Source organism: Atractosteus spatula, chromosome 12, assembly GCF_055471065.1.
Source record: "Atractosteus spatula isolate fAtrSpa1 chromosome 12, fAtrSpa1.hap1, whole genome shotgun sequence".
In the NCBI taxonomy this organism is placed as follows: domain Eukaryota; kingdom Metazoa; phylum Chordata; class Actinopteri; order Semionotiformes; family Lepisosteidae; genus Atractosteus; species Atractosteus spatula.
In genome coordinates this window covers 21,101,023-21,115,685 of record NC_142717.1, presented here as the reverse complement: position 1 = coordinate 21,115,685, position 14,663 = coordinate 21,101,023, and the positions used below count along the sequence as shown (strand labels likewise).

Sequence of the window (14,663 nt, the reverse complement as noted above, 5' to 3'; positions counted from 1 at the left end):
AACAAAGGTTGGGAGGGAGGAGGAGTGAGAGGCGGGAGCAGGGGACAGAAAGAGAGGCCAATCAAGAGGTGTGAAGTCAGAATGGGTGTAGAGAGGTGTGAAATGAAACTTCCAATGAATGGAGAAAATTCCAATGAATGGAGAAAAAAGAAACAGGAAGGAGACTCAGAGACCACTTCAGAGAACACGTCGGGGCTGTGAAGATTAAAGATCTCTCCAAGCCCATTGTTTCTCATTTCACCTCTGATGGCCACGACCACTCTAATCTCTCCGTCTGTGTTCTCAAAGACGGTTTTCCGAACTCATACATCAGAAAGACTACCGAAACCAAAATTATTCTGCAGCTAGGATCACACATTCTCCCTTGTCTTAACGACAGACTACTGTTCTTTTAAATTTTCTCCATTCATTGGAAGTTTCATTTCACACCTCTCTACACCCATTCTGACTTCACACCTCTTGATTGGCCTCTCTTTCTGTCCCCTGCTCCCGCCTCTCACTCCTCCTCCCAACCTTTGTTCTCCCGCTACTTTACCTGTGCCTACTGCCTTGTCTCTCTCACACCTGAAGAAGGCTCCACGACCGAAACATTGTGTTCTCTTTCTTCTTTTTTTCAGCATGGAATAAATTTGATTTAATGTGTCTTGATTTTGGGCTGTTAGGCCACAAATTTGTAGAGTGTGATGACTTTCCATAGGCACTGTGTATTTACATGGCATAATTAATAATAATAATAATTGCTTACACTTATATAGAGCTTTCCTGGACACTCCACTCAAAGCGCTTTATAGGTAATGGGGAGTCTCCTTCACCACCACCACTGTGCAGTCCCACCTACTGTAGATGATGCGACAGCAGCCATAGTGCACCAGAACACTCATCACACAGCAGCTATCAGTGGGGAGGAGAACAGAGTGATGAAGCCAATTCATAGATAGGGATTATTAGGAGGCCATGATTGGTAAAGGCCAATGGGAAAATTGGCCAGGTTACACCCCTACTCTTTTCCAGAAACACCCTGGGATTTTTAATGACCACGGAGAGTCAGGACCTTGGTTTTACATCTCATCTGATGGATGGTGCCTCTATATGTCCCCGCCACTATACTGGGGCATTAGGACCCACACGGACCACAGGGTGAGTGTGCCCTACTGGTTCCACTAACACCTCTTCCAGCAGTAACCTTAGTTTTTCCCAGGAGGTCCATCCGGTTACTGACCAGACTCACACCTGCTGAGCTTCAGTGGGTTGCCAGTTGTGAGTTGCAGAGTGATATGGCTGCTGGTTAGGTTTGGACAGTGGTTAGTTTAGACATGTGAGAGGATCACCATGGTTAGCTTTCACATATGATTGCCACCATCCAGGGAGAACTCCCCAAGGGACCGATTTGCTCCATCTGAATTATGGAATGTAGGACCAGGAGGAGAGGACCAAGGATAGCAGTCCTCAGTGGATTACAGTGGATGTCCAAAGGTTAGGAATTCTGGTTTGCTCTAAGGGTTTGTATAGAGGTACTGAATAGATCTTGTTAGGATATGTTATCAGCTGCCACTAGGGAAGAAGAGAATCCATTCACATTAAAGCAAAATGAGTAGACTAGCAAGAGGGAAGGTTGCCATAGCACTCACGTTGGTTACAAGTGTTGACTCTGCCACATTTACAGTACGTAACACTAGTACTGTACAGTACTCCCCTGCTTCAATTCTTTTAGGATTTGTGATTATTTATGTTTCTGGTATTATGGGATGTTTTGTCCATTTTCTTCGATGTGTATTTTCTTCCGTGGTGCATTTATTTGCAATCAACTTAATGTTTTTCAAAAACTGTTTTTAAATAAAATCATCATGTGTCACAGGGCATTTCAAGCATGACCATGCCAGCTGTGAGTTGCCAGGTGACTGCTGACAAGGGGACGTGTGGCTGGCTGGTTTTCTGTTGGAAGGAGCGTCCTGTGCGGCCCGGTCCCGGAGGGAAGGCACACACCAACTGACTCTTGAACACTTATTTTGCACTATTGTAACCTGACAGCCTGACTTATATTAACATTGAAGATCAACATAATACTGCCCTATATTAGGCAATATTGGTATTAACTAATAATAAATTGGTAGACCTAATTGAATTTTTGGTAATTTGTGTGAAACATATATAGTTTGCAATAAACCCTTGGTAAAGGATATATACACTTTTGTTTAGAACTGCATTTTACAAGATGATTTTTTAATTTATCTGACCATCAAATACGGTGACAGAATAGGAGGCACGGAATGCAGAGAGGATTCTGAATTCTAGTACTCTCGTAATCATAACTGTATTCAGACATACAGTTTGAATCAAAAGTGTGTAAAGAAATGTTAGCAGAATATGAATTATGTTTTGACTGTAGAAATAAACAGCTATAGAAAGTCTAAAGGTTGTGGTGCACTGAAAATCTTCTGTACAATGGGTTTGATGGTTCCTTGCTTCCTTGGTTCCTTGATATCTGTGTTAGAGGACTGGCTTCTTAGTCCATGCCACCTAGTCTGAATTTATGCAAAATAAGTTAAATTATTCCAGTCTAGTCTGCAAACTGTTTAGAATGTAAAGGCTCCAAATTAACAAATTTCGCCTGGCACATTTTAGTGTATTGTAGTGCTGTGCCATTGTAAATGAATGTGCAACTGAACATAGATTTGAAACAGGATATGAATTTTCAATTTTAGGATAATTAACATACTAATTTTATGTATTTTTTGTGAATTAAAAAAAATCATACCCATGAGCAATAGCCAAATAAATATAAAATCACCTTCCATACTTCTGTCTGAAGAGACATCTTTTTAAATTACTCATTGGATATATTTAACATTATGATGTACCTAAAATAAACTCGGTAGTGAAGAGACCAACTCATTTTAAACATACTGCTTAACTTCATACATGTTTGAAAAAATCTATAGCCAGCTGATTTTGACTCACCTGTCCTTCTGGAAATTAATAAGACATTTGCGTTTTGTGGTTCTGCAGCTTTTTTATGGTATTACAACTCAAATTGTCCTGTATATACAGCATATAATCGTTCACCAATACACCTCTGTATACAGTACACTTCAAATTTTTACTCATCTTTACTGAAATATTAATCATTGTGCTCGAAAAGCACAAAGCAAGATGGGAGATGTGACCATATTAGGAAAAAATGAAGGTACTCTGCCTTTCTAGGGCTTTTAACAGCTTTGCTCTGTTTATAGTCTCACGTGGTCTTCCTGTCCTGTCAAAATCACCTTTCTCACATACAGTATAACAATGAAGAACTACAGGGTAAATAATCTCCTCCTTTAAGAAGCCAAATGTGTAAACTGAACCCCCAGTGTGCTTTTCATGGTGACTTAAACAGACAACCAACTTTGAAGTTTAATTTAACTATTATTTTGTTATTCTAGCAACTGTTTTCTTATAAATGCAATACGTAAAGAACTATAGTATATTTATTCACTGAAGATGTATAAGTGACATTTCACCTTATTATCAAAAGGCACAAAATAAGATCAAGGGCTGGAGGTTCTTTGTCAAACCTGACTTGAGTCTCTTAATTATTAGTTTTGATCATTGTGTTCAATATATTATTGAAGTATTTTGTAAAATGCACACTGTGAAAACCAGAAAACTCTATTTCTAGTCTTATATTGCCCCCTTTTCAGGTTGTCAGTCTCCATTTAGGAGATGATTTCCCTGGGTGAGGATGAAATTTCATATCTGTAAATCAAGTAATATTCTAAATTAATAGCTTATATAACAAAATCTAAATAAACTTATTTCTGAAGGGACTCTTGCTATGCATATGTATGATTGTTAGCGACAAGTTATTTACAAACCCTGTACAGGTCTCAAGACAGGGTCCAAAGGCTTAAGTATACGAGATGGGTGACGAAGAAGAGTGGTCAGTTTTTCCAGGTAAGGTCAAATCCGGGTAGTGAGAACGAAGTAAGGCAAACAAATCCGAGAGGGGTGAGACGAGAGAGAGGTAGCGAGATATCCAAAGACAAAGAGTAGTAGGTGAGGGGATCCAGACGAGGTAGAGAGGGTTTCAGGAAAAGAGGGCAGGGCGAGGCAAGGCAGATAAAATCCTAATACCGAGTAGCAGTAGCAGTGAACAGAGGGTTTAAATAATTGTGGGGAAAGGTGTGGAATGAAGATTGAATAATTTGGAGTTAATTGGTGCTGGCTGTGCTCGTAACAATAATAATGTACTCCATAACAAAGTTATTAATTTTGACATAACAGTAACTTATGTTATACGTTTCCTGTAGAGAGTCCAAAAGATGAAATCTTCATCTTTTGGACTCTCTAAAATAAAAAATTATTGTTTTGATTCAAGTGACTGACTACCTTTGGTACCTTTGGTAAGTGTACAAGTGCACATTTTAATGTTTGTAGGCATTTATATTCTTGCTGTTTAGCAGTGATTCCTCTTGTGCTTTGTGGAGGTGCCTGTTTTACTAAATTGTGTCAGTGGGAGCTGTGCTTGTAGGCACATGGATATATCACAAGCATGAAAAGAAGCCAACTGTCTTTCAACACTCCTGGTACTGTAGATACAATCTGTGGCTGCACAGTTGCCACTGTACATTGTAATGTTAATCAGAGATGAACAATAACTGGCCACTCAGTAATCGCCCTTTCTGTCTCCTAGTAAAGACGCCAAACCATGGAATTAAAGGTGATCTGAATTTAACTGCCCATTTAAAATTCCAAGGGGTGGAGTTTCAACATTTTATAGCCTGCTTCTCTTCATAGTAATTATGTACTTTCTCTGCCTAAGATGCAGTACCGGCATTCTTTGCTGCTTAGCAAAAACAAAGCAAAAGACTTAGCTTTTGAGCCCTTTTGAATTAAACACAAACTTTATAGCCATCATTTCGAAAATAAACAACATTTGTGGTCATTTCCTATGGCCCTGTAAACTAGCAGCATGATTCCCTTCCCACCCTCTACAGCTAGCCCACCTCCGTGTCTGCGAGCCTGGCTCTAGTTAGAAATGCATTTTATATGTTTATTCCCATGGTGCACTCTCAATTGCCTTAGCTCTCATTTGTGCTATAAATAAAGTATGACATCACTAACTCCATCCTGTACAGGAAGCGTGAGAATTCCAGGCACTTTTGATTCACGTTCTTTAACATCTCCTCTCCAATCACTTTGGATCTTTTTGGCAGGCAGAACATTTAAAAGCCATCTGTGGTGATTTTAGTGCACTTTTTTTGTCTATGCATATGCAGTATAATATACACACATAAGTTTGAGTGTAGAGCTGTATCAGTGTCTGAGCTGCAAAGGTTATTTCCACCCTGGAAAGTAAAAAGAAATTTAAAAAACGCACTATATTGTCTGCTGTGTCTTCTTCGGGTGTGCAAAACAAGAGGAAAAGCAGGAAGTAGAGACAGGGGTAGGTAAGGGTAAGGAGAACAATAGAGTAAAAATAAAGAATATGAAAATTGATGGAGGGACATGAAATGAGGCTAAAGAGGTAGATAAGTGAGGAACAATTTCTGCAAGGAAGCAGCAGAATTCTAAAAATGAATGGAAAGATTTAGAATGAAACTTGTGGATCATTGAAAGTAGAGGGGAAGTGAGCTTAGTTTAAGGATAATTTGACTTCTGATCTGAATAATATCTAAAAAAGATCACTTTATTGGCCATATACAATTTATTGTTTCTTGTTTCTTGAATTTGTCTTTTCACATACCCCAACTTGCTCTCCATGAGACACACAGGGAGAAAAGCTTGGGGTCAGAGTGCAGGGTCAGCCACTTATACGGCACCCCTGGAGCAGTTGGGGTTAAGGGGCCCAATGAAGTAGGATTCCTCTGCCAGCTGTGGGATACAAACTGGCAACCTTCTAGCCACAGGTGCAGATCCTTAGCCACAGAGCCACTGCACCGACCTATAACAAGGCACTATAACCTTTAGATTAGCTTCTACTTTGTGTGACCACACAATCTGAAAATTACAGCTGTACATATTAATTCACCCTTTGTTGTACTTTTAATACTACAGAATACTATCAATCCCTGGTATTTTCACCACACTTTCCACCAAGGATCTCAGGATGCTTTTGAGACATAGTAGGAAAGCTACAGTACTTCACCACTTTCACCACTGAAGTGAAAGCTAGGTGACACAAAACAGGTATTAAGTGCCAGCAGCAGAACTACAAAAAAGAAGATCAAGTGAAGGGCTAAAACTACCTCATCAACTGAATTAAGGGGGAACGTTAGATAGGCCAGATTGTAAAAGCCCTCAGCTTAAATAACCAGCCTGGACCTCAGTTTGTTGTCTCGTCCAAAGGATGGTACTGTCCTATAGTATGGCACTGGCTTGAAAATCCTATCCCAGAAAAAAGAGAGCCACCTATTTTTCCCCAAATGCTATCCACAGCACATACTTTATTTTCCTTAGAGGTGATTCATCCTAATACTAAAAAATTTCAACCTTCCTGAGCTTATAAGATCTTACTACTGGCTATACTGGCTGTAAATATACACTGACCTGTTATTAACATTGACAAATTTAGCCAGTTTCTGCCTGTAATTTCCTCCTCCTTAAACATTTGTTATATCTCTGCAGCAGAACATAGCAGAGTTGCCTTCTGGTGTGAAAAAAAGGAGCACTGATAAGAAACTGATAAAAACTGATTGATTACCCCTTCTGAGTCAATGATTGACAGCTAAAAGGCAGGCGGAATGCAGCATGAGGCTTCTAGAGGAAGTCTATATTTATTCATAAGTTATAAAACATATAAATACATGTGAGCACATAAAATGCCCACAATTATTTGCATTATGTTTATTGATGTTGATATAATTATGCAGGGTACAGTATGTCTAAGGAATGGCTACTATATGTTTTTGCACTGTATGCCATTTTTTTAGTCCAGTATCTTACACCTCATACTCACACAAACACACAACCCTTTTGTCATAAACCCACTGCTGTAGTGAATAAATATAAGAGACCAATTTCTTAAGCTCTGCAGTTTCTATGCATAAAAACTATTTTTGAATTGTTAAGTTGAAACATTAATCATGTGTCTGCCAAAACTACAATAAGAGGTCCCCTTATTTCCACCACAGCATTACTGTTATAGCTCTCTTCTCTCTGCCTCATTAACTAGCCTGACAGAAACTTGAATGGCCTGCCAGAAATTTAGGTAAAAAATACAGTGAACTTAAAATTAATCCCATTCCTGACACTTTCTGAAGCTTCAGGTTGCAAGAAAAACACAAATACAATATTATCTCCTGCTGTATAGCACAAGGAGTTGAAAGCAATTAATGTTATTTAATACTGAATGGTCTATGCAGTGGGCCTCTTGGGTAAACTGTATCATTGGCCTCTGTTTTGAAAGCAAAGGTCAAGTCAATATCTCAGAGTCTAGCTTCAGTGAAACTTTAGTGTGCATTCAAAGGCAGAAATTCTAACTGTCATCAGTAATAGGAAATGGTAAAGCAAGGGAATACAAATAGTGGTAAAAAATCATGGCATGCACACTCTTCAGGCTTGAATCTTTTACTCTCCCACAAAGACATTTCTTTCTGAGTCGCTATTATCATTCTACTGTACCATCACTGAATTTAAAAGGTTCTTAGGTAATATCTATTGTTCTATGAAATAAAGTGTTACTGCATGTTTGGTTTTAGAAAACAGTTCTTTTTTGTTATTAGTGGTATACCATGGCTAAAAGATTACAGCACAATGAATGTCGTAATGCACATTTTCATTGTGCAAACTGATTGGTTTATTTAAATATTGTGGTTCAATCTTATTGTTGTTTTCTTTGTAAGTTTTGATATTTTATGCACATCTCAGTGGAAAGTGGCTTTTGGGGTTATAACACACAGACAGCATCACCATGTTATCTCCCCTACCTTCTGCCACATCTTGATGAAGTAGACCTCCTTGGAGAAGTTGAAGTAGATGTTGGTGTCATAGGCATCATCCCCAGCATTAGAGATGGACAAGTTCAAAGAGATGTTCTTCACCCCTCCCAGTGCCAGGTAAGGCCTGCTGTGGACACTGTGTGGGCAGGGTGGGTGAAAGGAATAAAGAAAGGTTAATTAGGAAAAACAAACCCTTAAAATGAACTAATAATAACAGCTGTAGTCATCAGCAAATGTTTTATTTACCACCCTGCACAGATTAGAAGGTGAAACATTCATTTATAACTGCTGGTGCAGAATCATTTACTTTGGCATTACATCTCACACAAAGAACTGAACAGAGGCTGAATAACTTGCTCAGGTAACCACAGTGAGTCAGTGCTGTAACCAGCAACCACAAGCAAGCCCTCTTCCTGAATCAGAGGACCAAAATTTCATTACTGTTAATTTTAAGGTATTCTGTGCACATCAAAGTTATTAAGTTCTTGTTTTCAACAGATAGCAAGCAAAAAACAACTATGGAAAAACTAAATTATAAGCATAAAAATAAACTGGGACTCTTCTAAAACAATCTATTGATGACTTTAGAATCATATAGGTAACAACATGTGAATTAGCTATGATTTGTTGAATTTCTGTGATCATTCTACAATATTTTTACAATTTTATGTTTTTAGCATGTTTTAGCAATGTTTTTAGCATGTCTCTCTTTTCAAGAATTCAATTATTAATACAATAATACACTCTGTAACCATGGTTTCCACTCTTGCTGGCAGAGATTAAAACAACAGTGCCTTTCCTTTCCACTTCCTTAACCTACTGGCATATCTACAGTGTATCCTGACTGATGATCTGTACTGTATATTTGTCCAATCAAAACAGAGGGACTAAAAAAACTGCTGTCTCAATGGATGTGCTTTGGAACCTAGTATCACAAACCAATAGTTGTCTTTAATTATTTCACTGAAGAAGGTTACTGGGTGAATCACAGTTGAGAATTTATCTCCAAAGAACCTAAATCCAGATTTTACAGAATATGTTCTAGTGAAAAAACGTTTTCCTTGTAATTAAATATTTTCCACAGCTCGGAAATGTGATCTAATCAGCCTATTAGTGTCAGGGTTTGTTCTCGGCTGATAAGAGTTCATTTGCTCTATGTTTTTCTTTAATATGTTTTTCTTATTATAAAACCAATTATGGTACTCAGTTTAGCCTTTAGTTATATTTTGAAAAGAAATATTTTAATAGATGCAAGATAGTTTTTAAAAAGTTAACTTCTTTTGAGGATTTGCCTACCATTGTACAGTACATTTGGGAAAGAGCTGGGATTTCCAAGGTTTTTATTTCTCTTGAAGAGAGCCAAAAGTAACACAGATCAATAAAGTACTTAGAAAAACTTCCTAGTCAAAGCAGGGAAAAAACCTATGAGAAATGTATTCATTTACAATAGGTAAAGTTGATTGTCCGCAACAGGCTGAAGGTCTGTGCCAATCGAATTAGGTCCAAAACTCACCAGCAGACTGAATACATTTGATACAATGTTTTGTTTTCATTTTGTCTCCTGCATGGAACTTCAATGCCCACAAGCCAGGAAAAGAGATTTTAATATTGTTCTGCCAATGGTACATGAATAAATTATGCTCTCCATATTTGTTTTCTAAAAAAAATGAGGAATGCCAGACTTTTTCTATTCCATTTCTTTCAGTTCCAGAAGACTTAACTGTTAAAAATAGTAAACTGCAAACAAATCGAGCTGAAATGTTTTTGGACACTGTTAATTGGACTTGCGGCTCATTAACTGATGGTGTATATGACTGCTGACTGAGCACTCTGACTTAAGGGAATGTATTCCAATCAAAGCATGTATCAAATCATTGCTTAACAAACAGAATTCTGTTAAGACAGCTTACATGTTCTAAAAAGACAGAGCCATCATAAAAAGCTTAAAACTGTGAAATGAAAAGGCTAGGTTACTGATCTAGTTAGGTATTTACTAACTTATCTTAAAAGAAATCCTGTACCATATCAATAACACCTGTTGCCATCTTCAAGGAAATTAATTTTTTTCTATTATCATGATAAATGATGGCATGCCCTTTGGGGTGCAACAGTGGTTAGCATTGTTGCCTTGCAGTGCTGAGACCCTGGGTTCAATGCTGCACCTGTTGTAGTACCTGTGTGAAGTTTGTAAGTTCGCCCCATGTTATTGCAGGTTTCCCCCACAGTCCAAAAGTGTACTGGCAGGTTAATTGGCTTCTGGGGAATTTGGCCTGGGTGTGTGCCTGTTTGTGAATTGGCATCCTGTCTAGGATGTATCCTGCATTTGCCTGCTGCCTGTTAGGACAGATTTCAGCTCCCCTGTGACCCTGAATTGTATGAAGCGGTTAGAAAATGGATGGATGAATTTCCTGCAGCTGTTTAAAAAGATATTAATCTCTTTGCAGCTTGTGTGAATGCTAGGTAGTGACATACAGTACGACATTATCTTATGTGATCCTAACAGGGTAGTGGTTGTTAACCATCGATCAACTGCTGTTAATCTTCAATCATCATACTCCCCAAAGCACAATGTACGATGATATAATTTATTGGGTCACCAAAAGAAGAAGGACATGTATCAAGACTGTGGCTTTCAAATTGGTTGACAAGGTGACAAACAGCACTCCAGGCCACCCAACTGAAAACATGTGGTTGTAAATTTCATGCTGAACTGAGTCTTTTCTGGGTGTTTGGGTTTTCTCTCAATTCTCGACGCGCCCTTTAGATTTGACTGGCTACACTTAATTGACTCTTTCCATCTTCAAGAGGATGTCATCCTGTGACTTTTCACTGTCTAAAAAACTGCTTACTGTGGGACTACAGAGAAATAGAACAAAATGAGCATGGCAGGTCAAATGGCTTTCTCTCATTGTTTCTAATGTTCTGATGTACCATACAATTTCACAAACTATCGACTCATTTGTGAACAGATGATCAAATTATGAGATTTTCTTCTGTGTTGTTTTATGTCAGGACTGGGACTTGTGTACTATACCTCAGTGATTGATACCTGATTGGTTCATTGAAAGTACAGTAAATTCAATCTACAATTTGCTTGGGTGTATCAGTACTCTGTAAACTCTTGGAATTTTGAAAAAAATGCTTATTTAGATTTCAGATAGTTTCTGATAGCTGTGCCTGGGATAATAAATGGCAATATGGTGCAAGGCTGGAAAAACACACCCACTAAAAGAGCTGTCCAGGCAGTGGCCAGCCTTTCCTAATTACACCATCCTGCTTCTTTCTGTAAACTTACCACATGAAGACTTCTCTTTTCAGAGATTAATCAAAGACTTCCTCTCCTGGATAACAAGTTTCATAAGAACAGAAGAACAGTTACACATGAAGGGGACATTTTGCCTGTCTAGTCTGTGTGGTTGTTAATAACCAAATGATCAAAGAAACCCATCCAGACGACTCTTAAAAGAAGCCATGATTATGTCTTCAACAGCATGGCCAGGTAGCATGATCCATACTCCCTTCCCACAACCCTCTGTGTAAGGAAATGCCTCCTGTTCTTGGTTTTAAATGCTGTTTTGTGTAGTTTCTGGTTTCTGTTTCACTGCCCATCCTGAAGATGTCCAGTTAACACTGGGCTACCTTTGGCATTGCCTTTGTAAATTCTGTTTAATTGTGATCAATCTTGATACTTAAGAGGACCGGTTATCCAGAAGAAGGGTCTATGCATCTAAGAGCATCATGCAAACATAGTGAAGAGTGTGGAGGAATTCGATTTTGAAGCTGACTCATTCTAATTTAACACTTTTAAAAAGCATTTTAGTTTCTCCACAATGTGCAATGACTGGTGATATCTACATAAGACAACCATTAAGCTTCTAGAGCACTAAAAGCCAAAAAAACAGTTTAACTGTGACAAAATTAGCTTGTTCGGGAAGTCCCCTCCAATCTGCACTTTAATTTCCAAGCACAAATACTGTCACTGGAAGTTGAAATGCAAAAGAGTCCGAATATTTACCACAGGCATAACTGACTTGTGACAGAGAAGCGTTCATAGCAATTTCAGTTTTTGATTATCAAATATTGGCTCTGCCACTGTGAACCAGAAATAACCAAGCCTTGGGTTGTTTACCCATTAATACCCATGAGCACGATTTAGAACATCATTAGACAGGTAAATCTAATTCTACTGATGATGTGTTGCTGCAATAGTAATCCTGCTCAATACAACAGGAACCATAGGCTGCAGAGCCAACGGTGCACAGCTACTATCTGTAGGATTACGATTGAATGCCTCCAAAAAAGTGTTCCCTTTATTCTTATTTCTCAGCACTTACCCCATCTTAAACCCCTGCTCATCTTGACAAAACAAGAATCATTTCCTTCTGCTGGAAAGCTAACAAGGGGGATTGGAACACTGCACAAGCATTAATGGACTCCTTCAGCAATTGTTTCAACCACAAAAAGGAATACTTTCTAAGCTTAAAAATTCTGGCCTTCAGAGTTCTATTAATCCTAGACGATGCTCCAAGAGGCCCCAGTAACCTCAAGTTCACTCATACAAATGTTGAAATTGTATTACTACCACCTAAAACCACCTTGAATGTGCAGCCAGACAGCTAAATGAACATCTCTACCTGCAAAGCCTGCTATACACACCATACATTCTAACACATTTTCCCATGATTTCACAGGATTCCCTGACATCCCAGCTGAAGTTAAATGAATTGTGAAATTAGCCATTACAGCAGACAGGAAGGCTGTGAAGAGACTGATGAAAGCGATAACCAAGGGTTGACTGAACTGCAATTGCTGAGTTGACCAAAGCAGATTTTACACAGCCATCAGCATCAAGTGAAACAGATAATGAGGAGGATGAAACCACGTAGAGCTAGATTACTAAAAGGCCCAAAAATGGCAGACAATGTGACCAATTATTTCTATTCAGATCACCTAATGGAAAGAAGCTTCAAGCTTAAGAGTACCATTCAGGTGTATCCTGATGATAAAACTGTACTTAGTTCATTGTGACTAACATAAAAGATCAGAATTCATGATGATGCCACTAAAGCAGAAACAATAACATAAACCTCCTCCTCAAGAAACATACTGCATTCACAATTTACAATTCATAAAAATGTGAAGGATCACAGACAGCATTGTAAGAGTGTCCTGGCAGACTTTAATTTTATGATCAAAACACTTTAGAGTGAGAGACACTGACAAATATTTGCCACCTGTATATATATAATATATAATACCTAGGTATATTGTAGTATATGGAAAGAACACACTGTAGTCTGAGGTTCTTCATGAATATGATTAAAACCCAAACCAATTCTTCATGCAACAGGAAAATGAATTAATATCCTTCTCCACCCTGCACCTGTGCCACACAATCAAGAAGTGACCTTCCTGATTGTGACAAATGTTCTGAACATCTAAAAATAGTAAAACGCAAACATATTTTGATTTTCCACCCTTTACCTTTTAAAAAATCTTAGTGATTCCAATAATAACAATGCTTGTTTTCTCTGAAGAGAAGTGAATGTTCTAGACAGTGAAGCACATTTCACTGGCTTACTAACAAACTGCTCTAAAAAGAAATATTAATCAAAGTAAAGAAAAAAAAAATTTCTCTTTATATTCATGACAATATGCAATTGAATACCTACAGTATGAGAGAAAAAATACAGTATAATATAACCTGTACAAAGGAAGCACCATCTAAAGTTCTAAAGTAGATAAGAGGGCTTTTTGCAGTATTGTTATCCTCACTTCAATCTTCTAAAATTATGAAAGCTAAACTAATATATTGCAGTCTAAAATATTTTTACGGTAAATTAAAATAAGTATCAAATATGTCAAAAATGTTTTAAATCCTAAACAGTTCTGGCAGTCCAACAACAGGTTGTCTAAATACCTAAATATTGGAATTTAAACATTAACACATGATGCTGTACGTACAGGTCATGAAATGCTAAGGACGCTACTGTGTTCTTTACTGTGGTGGCTTTTCCCATTGTTACAGTAAAACAGGTAAACTAGGCTAATGTGAATTTTGAGACCTTTGCTTCTTATTAAATTCAATATGGAGCTTGATACACATATGACCATTAAAATCAAAATAACACAATTAAAAAAATACAATACAATTGTTCATCATCTAAAGACTGTACCTAGGTCTTGATTGTGCCTAGTTTTTGAGAATGTGTATTCTCACAGAGTGAGAGTACTGTATCATAGCACAGAGGTGGAAAAGCACTGAGATCAATCATTGGCACATGTACAGTTCAACATCTTTAAGCCACAAAGCAACACACAATGGTAAGGTTTTTAATAGGATTTGTCATGGGGATATTGTTTCAAAAGTGGCACACTGCAGACACCACCCCTGTCCCTTTCCTTTGACAAAGAAACATAAAACACATGAAGCTCAAAAACTGACATACCCAGAGAGCAAAAGTTTTCCAAGCAGCCTGAGATCTGCAGCACAGTCATCAGATAAACAGTTCTTCTCAAACCATGTCTGAAAAAAACAAAACAAAAGTTTTAACAGAAACCACCAGTTTACAGTTACATACAGTAACCATTGCAATAGCTCCCATAACTGTAAAGTTCAAGGGGTCAGGGAAGGTGAATGGGTTTTCACAGTTTTATCATGTACATAAATTCATTTAATTGAGATTAGATGGCCACACATTACAGTAAAATGTTCTAGTATCAATACCATCTAAATGGGAAGTT

At 37.9% G+C, this 14,663-nt stretch overlaps 1 protein-coding gene across 1 annotated transcript in view; it reads right to left on the bottom strand.

Moving 5' to 3' along the window:
• The window catches only part of itga9 (integrin, alpha 9), a 135,325-nt gene that overhangs the window by 40,002 nt on the left and 80,660 nt on the right, over nucleotides 1-14,663 (bottom strand). The window contains exons 17-18 of the mRNA XM_088929806.1: nucleotides 14,369-14,445; nucleotides 7,908-8,055 (exon numbers count right to left, since the gene is read on the bottom strand). Of these exons, the coding sequence (XP_088785932.1) occupies nucleotides 7,908-8,055; nucleotides 14,369-14,445 (225 nt within the window). The remainder of the gene's footprint in view (nucleotides 1-7,907; nucleotides 8,056-14,368; nucleotides 14,446-14,663) is intronic.